This window comes from Oryctolagus cuniculus, chromosome X (assembly GCF_964237555.1).
Source record: "Oryctolagus cuniculus chromosome X, mOryCun1.1, whole genome shotgun sequence".
NCBI lineage: Eukaryota > Metazoa > Chordata > Mammalia > Lagomorpha > Leporidae > Oryctolagus > Oryctolagus cuniculus.
Window position 1 is genome coordinate 131,260,879 of NC_091453.1, and position 9,704 is coordinate 131,270,582.

Consider the following 9,704-nt stretch of genomic DNA (forward strand, 5'->3'; position numbering starts at 1 on the left):
TCAGTAGTGGAACTCCAGAACTCTGCTCTGGAGACATTCTACAGCTGCCATAGATGCCTCTCACAAGCTTTGTGTCTGTTTTTTTACATAGCCATGTTCACACTGAATGCTTGGAGGGGGGCAGATAGGAAAGGCACACAATGCTAGAACATTTTTTTGAATTTTTATTTATTTGAACAGCAGAGAAACAGAGAGGAACAAAGAGAGACAGATGGTGGAGGGAGATAGGAAAAGAGAGAGGGAAGGAGAGGAAGAGAGAGAGAAATCTCCCATCTACTGCTACACGTTTCAAATGCCCACAACAGCTTGGGTTGGGCCAGATTAAAGCCAGAAGCTCTGATTTTTTAAAAGATTAATTTATTTGGCCGGCGCCGCGGCTCACTAGGCTAATCCTCTGCCTAGCGGCGCCAGCACACCGGGTTCTAGTCCCGGTCGGGGCGCCAGATTCTGTCCCGGTTGCCCCTCTTCCAGGCCAGCTCTCTGCTGTGGCCAGGGAGTGCAGTGGAGGATGGCCCAAGTGCTTGGGCCCTGCACCCCATGGGAGACCAGGAAAAGCACCTGGCTCCTGGTTCCTGCCATCGGATCAGCGCGGTGCGCCGGTCGCAGCGCGCCGGCCGTGGCGGCCATTGGAGGGTGAACCAACGGCAAAGGAAGACCTTTCTCTCTGTCTCTCTCTCTCACTGTCCACTCTGCCTGTCAAAAAAAAAAGATTAATTTATTTGAATGACATAGAGAGAAGGAGACACACACAGAGGAAGAGTTCTTTCATCCACTGATTCACTCCCCAGATGGCCACAGTGGCTGCGACTAGACCAGGCCAAAGCCAGAAGCCTGGAACTCCAACTGGGTCTCCCATATGGGTGACAGAGGCCCAAATACTTGGGCCATCTTTCACTGCCTTCCCAGTGCATCAGCAGTGAGCTGGATTGGAAGTGGAGCAGCCAAGACTGAAACTGGTACTCTGACATAGGATGCTGGTATCATTGGCAGCATTTTAAGCTGCTACACCACAACACCAGCCCCATGTAGCCCAGTCTTAATCTGGGTTTCCCCCATGGGTGGCAGAGACCCAAGTATTTAAGCCATCATCCACTACCTCCCATGGTGTGCATAAGCAGGGAGCTGGAATCAGAAGCAGAGCCAGGACTCTAACACACATGTTCTCGTATGGCATGCACACTTCCCAAGTGGCATCTTAATAGGTATGTTAAACACCTGCATCTGCAGAACTTTTGAATGAGTTAATATAATCTTGCCATAGGATCAACAAACTTAGTAAATGAGTAAACCTGATTGTAGATGAAGTACTGTGCCAGACACAAAGCATGACTATGGACAAATCAAAGGCACACCTGTGCTCCTCCCTTGAGAACTGCTCAGCATAGATGGGTGGCTTCAGTAAGCTCATGGAACAAGCAAACTATTTTGATTGCACACATTCAGAAATGCAAACATGCCACTTTATTCTCTTTTAATGAGACTTAATAAAGTAACCACTCAAATGAGCTATCATTCCAACAGTGCCCTCACCTGGTGGCCTTTTTCAAGGATCCACAACCCCATTAGGACTCTCTTCACTGTGGCTAACTCTCCATCATGCCCCAGGGCTATTGGAGACCACAGCCCTCTTGGGCACCAGGAAGATACAGCTTAAACCACTGCTGTACTCAAGATAATTTGGGGGTGATGCCTGGGGTTCTGTGTCTTGTCACCCCATCAAGTGGGAAGAGACATACATACCTGCAAGGATGCTGTCTCCAAGTATTCCAGCTGAGAAGTCCTCTCTACTCTCAACAAAAGTTTTCTGGAATGAAGGAGCTCTGAAAGAGAAGTTTCATAAGGGTAACACAGATTTGAGGGGAATGATGGGGAAACAATATTTCAAGGGAGGCAATGCTGGAGGCCTGAGTACTTACATAGACATCTACTATATGCCAAAGGTAGCATACATAGGCACTTATTAAAAACAGTGTGTCCAGGTAAGGGGAAAAAAACAGGTTAATTGATGGACAGTGATCAACAGTGTCCAAGAGTGGTATTGTGGCTCTACATGAGGCTATGAAAGGAGCTGTCATTCATTGTGCACTCAACAGACACCAAGCCCTACAGTAGGTACCTGATATTTGTTAGCTCACTTTGAGCTAACTGTACCCATTTTTTAGATGAAGAAGCTAAGGCTTGAGAAAGTTAAGCCTCCCCATCCTACCCCAAGGACACAGCTGCCAAGTAGAAGAGTTGGGATTTGAACTAGGTGTGAGTGAGTCTAAAGCCCATGCCCATTCCCTGAGCAAGATAATGGCATGAGAAAGATGACATCACTGATTGCCTTGGAAAAACCCGGACAGGGAGGTCAGCTAGGGGGACTGAGGTAGTAGGCTTCAGAAATGTAAAAGGAAATGGTGGATCAGAGTGCCCAGCACAGGGAAAGTCTTGTTGACTAGAAGTTCTGGGCCAAGAAGAGAAAGGAAATGAAAATGCCATCAAGTCTCAGAACTGTAGCAATGTAAAGATCCTACTCATATCAATGAAAAGATGAGGTGAAAGGCAGGGTAAAAGGAAGGCTTGGAAGACAGGAAAACTAAGCATGGAGTCAGTGGAGAAAAAGCTAAAGAAAGTGACTTGAGTTCCAGATACATCTTAGAAATGGGCCCACAGCCCCTTAGCAATTTGGATGGCTGCTGTTAATGACTTGGGCACCAAATGGGTCCATTATTTCCCAGGAGAACACATGAGGGTGGTGTCTCTGCTTTAAATTGCATTCCAAAAAGACCAATTTTACTACAATTGAAGATGCAGGCCAGGATATAGGATGGTGGACTGAACAAACTGAGACACAGACCTGGCATAGAGGAAGGAGCAACTTGCTCTAAGATGCTTATCCTGGTGGTGATGGAGGGCTCAAAAAGCATACTTTCTGGATTGTGGGGGAACTGTGTGGGTGAGCACCATCCAGGCTGTTTTCTATGGTATAGTTGAGTAAGTCACAAGTGTCATAAAACTGCCATTTTTTATGTAGTGGTCACTTCAAGTATGCTGTCAAAATTCCAGTATTTGAAAAGGTTACAAAACCATACAGTTGAACAGCCCTTGCATACATACACGTCACTGAAAGCCACAGCTTCCCTAAGCAGGAGCCAGGTCACAGGAAGAGCTGACCTGGGATTGAGTTTCCAAGTTAGCCAAAAGAGAACCCACGGTTTGGGCACTTGGGGTTGTGTTGTTCCAGCGTTTTACAGATGATATTGAAAGCCAAGGGATGGTGAAGATGACCATCCCAGCTGTGAGCCACACAGTCCCTGGAAGCCCTCGATATAACATCATGCTCTAACTGTAAGACTTCCTGAGAAGCCAAGAAAAATGGTCAGACACATGTTCTTGCTTGCCTTCCTGATGAGCATTGAACTTACAAAATCAATAACAGCCCCAAACAGAGGATTTTAAACCCAACAGGACAATGAAGCGACCTCAAAACAGCCCCTGGGGAAGTCAGCCTACATTCAGCCCTTCACTCTTTTGCCAATGTTCTGTTTCTACCTCCTTTCTTTAGACAACTTCCTTAGATTCTACTCATCTCAAGCCCGAGTGTCAAGTGACAAATTTAGCTATTCACAACAGTTCTAACACTTTGAAATAGAAGAGGCACTAATCCACTGGAGAGTTTTTTCAAGAAAATTTGAGTTCATCCTTAAAGTTTTAAGGAAGCACATAAGGCCCAACATGAACTGACCTCTACTGCCTCTTTATTCCCTCAGTTTTCCTGCTAATATAGCTCACAAAAGTGACCTCCGTTCTCTCCATCCCAATCTTTCACACCCAAACCTTCCAGTCCCTTGTGTAGGAACCTCTGTTGCCTGCCCCACTTTTTCCCTCAACTCCAACTGAACTCCCCCCATCTTCCTCACATAAGCCACATCTCCCACCCTGTTACAGCACTCTTTTCTGCCTCCAGTCTAATCCCGACCCCCTCCCTCCTTCTCTTTCTTCCTGATCTCCTTACAACTCTCTAGTCCAGCCCCACGTGGACTGACTCGGGCTTCCTCTTGGTCCTCATTCTCCTCTCCTGAGCACCTGCAGACCCATGTTTGAAAGGCTGCCAGGCACAGCCATGAAAGTGAGCGTCTTCTTGGTCTTAGGAATAACATGTTACTTGCCACTCTCCTTCTTTTGTCAGGAGATTCCCAAGATACTTTATTTCAAGTCTGGGAACACTAAGCAAGCGGAGGTAAGAAATATTTCCAGGCCGGCGCCGCGGCTCACTTGGCTAATCCTCTGCCTGCAGCACTGGTACCCCAGGTTCTAGTCCTGGTTGGGGCGCCGGATTCTGTCCCAGTTGCTCCTCTTCCAGTCCAGCTCTCTGCTGTGGCCCAGAAAGGCAGTGTAGGATGGCCCAGGTGCTTGGGCCCTGCACCTGCATGAGAGACCAGGAGGAAGCACCTGGCTCCTGGCTTCGGATCAGCGCAGCGTGCCAGCCATAGCACCCCAGCTGTGGTGGCCATTTGGGCGTGAACCAACAGAAAAAGGAAGCCCTTTCTCTCTGTCTCTCTCTCTCTAATCTTCCTGTCAAAAAAAAAAAAGAAAAGAAAAAATAAATATTTCCAAAGGAGTTAATTAGCTCCATTTAGTATTCCACAATATACACATATTGCAAAACATCATGTTGAACACAGTAAATATATACAATTTTTACTTGTCAATTAAAACTTTTTTAAAAAATGCTTTTCAGGGCTACTGTTTACAGTAAAATGGGAGGCAGGGCCAATCTTGTCCTTCATTTCCAATACTGCATGTCTTTTATCAGCTCATGTGCCTGTTAGTAGAAAACAGCAACAGGACATCTTTCCAACACCTCATTTTTTTAAAGATTTATTTTATTTATTTCAAAGACAGAGTTACAGAGAGAGGTAGAGACAGAAAGGTTTTCTATCCGCTGGTTCACTCCCCAGGTGGCTACAATGGCAGGAGCTGTGCTGATCCAAAGCCAGGAGCTTCTTCCAGGTCTCCCACGTGGGTGCAGGGGCCCAAGGACTTGGGCCATCTCCCACTGCTTTCCCAGGCCACAGCAGAGAGCTGGATTGGAAGTGGAGCAGCCGGGTCTCAAACCGGCACCCATATGGGATGCTGGCACTTCAGGCCAGGGCATTAACCCACTGCACCACAGCGCCATCCCCACAACACCTCATTCTTCAACATCCACCATAAAGCCAGGTCCTGAAGTTTCTATTACAGCCCAGCAATTCTGAGTCAAGCAACTCTGTTCTCTCCATTGCATCTAGAGTAACTGGCTCCAAAGTGCTGGCCAGGAGGTGCTAAAGGTCATGAAAAACCCAGGTATGAGACCAGTTTGGGTTCCTTCCCCTCAGTATTTCTCAAAAAGCAGTCCCTCTGCATGAGATATGTCTGCGCAACACAGTAAAGCCCGCACCCCTGGGTGCCTGAGGCCTCCAAGAGGCCAGGGTGTGGGGATGCTCCCCAGGTGGAGTTGGCAGTTCAAATACATACAGAATGCCCTGGTGAACTGGAATTTCAGATCAACAATGAGTAAACAACACAAAGTGCAAAAGAGATACACTTACACTAAAAAAAGTACTATTCATAAATTCAAATGTACCCAGGTGTTCTCATTCTATTAGTTAAATCAGGCAACCCTATCTCCAGGGGGCTAAGATGCCCCCAGAAGTTTAAAAGCCCTTTCCCACCCTCTCTACATGTGGATAACTGAGCATCCCATTTTCCATTCCCATTCTTGCTACCTACCTGGAGCAGAGGCTTTAATGCCATCCACCAGGGCTTCTCTTGCAGGAATCCTGTGAGAGGCCAAGAGGGCAACTGTCAGGACACTCAGCTCAACCCAACTTCAAGGGACAATGGACACTGCAAGCAATTAAACTCACCAGAGATTAGCTGCATCTGGCCTGTCACAGCAAACTGGCTCTCCTCAACAAGATTCTTTTTTCCAGACTTATACTTTGTCAAAACTCTTTGCAGGGCATCATTTAAGCTTAGGCGAAATGGAAAGTCTATGAGTTTTACAAACTCATGGATTTCCAAAGCAAGAAACAATCCATACCAGGAAATTAGCAAAGGACTATTCTGGTTTTATCCAAAAGGTTGTAAGTTTTGTATGTACCAAGCTGCCTTCAATGATACCTTAGAAGATGAACTCACAGTCAAGGATAAAGAACTCATCCTTAAACAAAAGCTCAGACTAAGAAAGGTTTTATTTTTAAGACAAAACAAATAGCATTAACATACATCCAAATGCCAATGCAAGAGTTCACTGGGTTTTATAAAATAGAAGATTACACTCTGGTATCAACTAGAAACTAGAACCACTGAAAAACGACCAGTGCTTCTGGTGACATGGGTACAACATGTGCTTGTCTAAGAAGTCGTTCAGTGTGCATCTCTGTGACATATATGACAAGAGCGAAGCAATGCAAGGCAAATGGAAGGTGGGCAATGCTTTAAGACCCTTTTCTCCGCTCCAATGTGCTCTTATTCTGCTTTGGAGAACTCAAGTAATCAGCAGGTCATTTTACAAAGAGATTGAGTATCAAAGAACACTTTAAAAGTCTGAAATAGATTAGAGGCCATAACTAAAATTATGTAGGGAGGTCAGTGCAGGAGAAAATAGTTTGTGTTCTCAAAAGCCAGATTTTACACAATGGCAGGCACTAAATCTAGTTAGGTGTGCTTGCAGTAGAAAAGACGACATGGATCTTAGTAAAGGCTGGTCTTTTTCATGATGCGCAGGAACTCTTGCTCATTGACTTCTCCATCTCCATCTCGATCAGCTTCATCAATCATTTCCTGCATGACAGTAAAGATTCAGAGAACATTAATTCATAAAATAAACAAAAAGGTGACTACATCATAGGCTTTAACATTGCTATTTGAATAGACAATTGTAGTCTACTCGATACATTATAATAACTTGGCTCTTGAAGAGTCATTGGAAAACCAAGTCATATTTTGTCATACATGTCACCTGGAAGGAAGTTCGAAGGACTTGACCAGAAGGACTCCCAAAACCTAAAACAGTAAATAAAACTGTACACACATGCATTTTTCTGGAAGCAGGGTCATAGGATTGTCAGACTATCAAAGGAAAGTTACGTTGTTAGCAAAGGGGCCAAAGAACAGTATCTTTCATTCAAAGAGGTTTTCCCACCAGGGAAAAATCAAAAGCAGAGAAGTCTCAGAGGGCTCAACGGTGGGAATTCACCGTTCCAGCCTCACACATGACAAACCTGTAGCTCCTCATCTGTCAGGTTCTCGCCCAACTCCTTGGCCACGCGTTTCAGATTTTTGAATGATATCTTTCCAGTTTCATCATCATCGAAGAGCTTGAAAGCTTTCAGAATTTCTTCTTTGGTATCTTTCTCAGACTTAACAAGTAGAACATAAAATGCATTATCAGGAAAACACCATGGTTACCCGTGTTCCATAGCCCCACCACTGCCCATTCCCCCCCCCCCCATTTACAACAATACAAGCCAAGAAGACAAAGAACAGAATTAGAGGCAGCTGCTGAGACACCTAGTGAACCTGACACTGCACATTGGCATGCTAAGCCCTGGTATTTTGCTGTGTTCTCCTGTTCAGAGTTTGCTCTAGTTCAAATGCCAAGGAGGGACTTCCAGGGGAATCAACTTCTTAGATTCATTCCCTAACCCTCCACCTTGCATTTAAAAATGAATGGTGTCTACAGTTTTTCTATTTGGGTTTATCACAGATATATCAGTTGGAAAAACAGTGAAAAATGACACTTTTGCTACTTTACAAAGGGTGAAATGACTTCATTAGTTTGTGACCTTGAAGAAAGCCAAAGAGAATTTAGGCTAATTCTCAGTCAAAAATACTATCTTTTATCAGATGAATTCTCCAATCTTTGTCAATTTTTCTCCAATTAGGTCATTTTCACATCTAGACTAGATAGATAGACTTTATCACTATTTTAAAATTATTTTTGCATTTACTCTAGATAGATAGACATTATCTATCACTATGAGTAAAAAACATGCTAATGGTTATCTCAGCTAACTTACCATTTTCTGAGTCATCACAGTCAAAAAGTCACTAAAGTTCATTTTTCCAGTGCCTTCCTTATCAATTTCACTTATCATTTTCTTGATTTCTTCTTTCTTGGGTTCAAACCCCAGGGCTCTCATTGCCACCTGTAAGGAAACAGGAATGTCTCAATATGCATATCTGAATCTAGCAGGAGCAAATATAAGTGTTGAGAATATTAAGCCAACATCTACCATAATAATGGTAAAATGACTACAGAATAAACATTGATGTAACTGACCTTTGTTGTCAATTTTATTTAGTAACACTTGGCATAATAAAAGACAGGAAAAGAGAGCACAAAAATCCCAGCCCTGTTAGTTTTTACAGGAAGGAGAGGGCAAAAGGGGTAGAGTTGTGACAGAGAAAGGGTAAGGAAGAAGCAGAGGTAGTATAGCAAGAACGTGCAGGGCTTACCTTAAGTTCTTTAACATCTATGGTCCCAGTTCCATCAGCATCAAAGAGATCAAAAGCTTCCCTGATTTCTTGTTTCTGCTCTTCAGTAAGCTCAGGCTTAGGACTCATCCTTTTCCGCTGGGAACTAGATGTTATGTTTCCCTTCTTAAAGTTAGAGGCCTGTAGAAATTATACGAACACATGAGCACACTATTATGTAATACAGTCCATAGTTACAGACACTGCTATCTCTTTTAAAACTAATTTATACCAACCAATTCCCAATTTCTGCTCAACAAGAGATAATGGGGTTTATTGGAAAGAATGAAACTTCCCGTGAAGCGCTCTCCCTCCCTTTTCTTTAGTAGTATTTGTTAGAAGCAAAGAGATCCCTTGTTCTTCGGATACATCACTCCGAGGCAGTTAGCTAAGGAAGTGACTGTAGATAACTCGAAGTGAGTACTGCCCTCCCTGAACGCGGGGATCCTGGCTCCAAAAACAACCCCTCGCGGTACTAGGCTTCCCAAGAGGTACTCTGACTTTCCGATTACTTCTGGATTTGGCCAAAGATTATTAAGTTGTTTAGATAAGTGTTCTGTCCATATCAAATAGTAAAACAATCTATTTGGCACCTTCATGCCCTCCCCAAGATGCTCAAAGCATCTCCGGAATGCCCATATTTAAATTGTAAAATACAAGTTAACAATCAGAACATAACAAAGCTCCTCCCAGGTGGGGGAAGTTTGGCAGAGAGAGGAGGCCAAGATCTGAAAGGGCCAGGATCTGAGAGGGGTTGGGCCCTCTTCTTTGCCTAGGAAGTCCCCGAGGCGGGTAGAGAAAGCCAGGGGGACCCGAGGGACGGGTAAGGGCCCGCTGTGCATGACGGGGAGGCTAGGGCGAAGCGCAGGCCCAGCGGGGTGGCTGGCGTGTCTACCCTTCCGGGAAAGAGCTCAAAGGAAGGATCAGTGCACTAAAGGTGAGCAAGAGAGTCAGTGTGGTGTGGCGGGGCCGCAGCCCTGAGAAGGACTCAGTCCCTGGGTGCAAGGCCGGACTGGGGAGCCAGCACTCACCATAGCCGACGCACTCCGCTGCCCGTTGTTACGGCAACCTACGTACACACCGACTCGGCGCCATTCCCACCGCCCCGCGCGCGCGGCCCAGCTCCCTGTTGGCTGCCGGCTCACCTCCAGCGCTCCCCATTGGTCTACGTCTGGAGTGGGTAGGGCTAACCTCACAAA

General features: G+C 45.2%; 1 protein-coding gene across 3 annotated transcripts; it reads right to left on the reverse strand.

Moving 5' to 3' along the window:
- Positions 1-6,200: 6,200 nt before the first annotated feature.
- Positions 6,201-9,668, reverse strand: CETN2 (centrin 2). 3 transcript variants are annotated; one of them, XM_002721328.5, is made up of 5 exons: positions 9,537-9,668; positions 8,488-8,646; positions 8,049-8,177; positions 7,251-7,388; positions 6,201-6,810 (listed from the first exon to the last, which is right to left on the reverse strand). In XM_002721328.5, the coding sequence occupies exons 1-5, from the start codon at positions 9,537-9,539 to the stop codon at positions 6,721-6,723; spliced, it is 519 nt and encodes a 172-aa protein (XP_002721374.1). In that variant the 5' UTR covers positions 9,540-9,668; the 3' UTR covers positions 6,201-6,720. The 3 variants fall into 3 exon arrangements, with proteins under 3 accessions (XP_002721374.1, XP_069923499.1, XP_069923498.1); XM_070067398.1 differs by lacking the exon at positions 9,537-9,668 and adding an exon at positions 8,742-9,338; XM_070067397.1 differs by lacking the exon at positions 9,537-9,668 and adding an exon at positions 9,099-9,319.
- Positions 9,669-9,704: the final 36 nt, after the last annotated feature.

What these genes read in the sequence shown, in the direction of transcription:
- CETN2 (XM_070067397.1), bottom strand. An exon ending in CTGTGATGACTCAGAAAATG is followed by an intron (nt 7,389 to 8,048) that starts GTAAGTTAGCTG and finishes CTACTTGTTAAG; the next exon opens with TCTGAGAAAGATACCAAAGA. An exon ending in TGACAGATGAGGAGCTACAG is followed by an intron (nt 6,811 to 7,250) that starts GTTTGTCATGTG and finishes ACTGTCATGCAG; the next exon opens with GAAATGATTGATGAAGCTGA.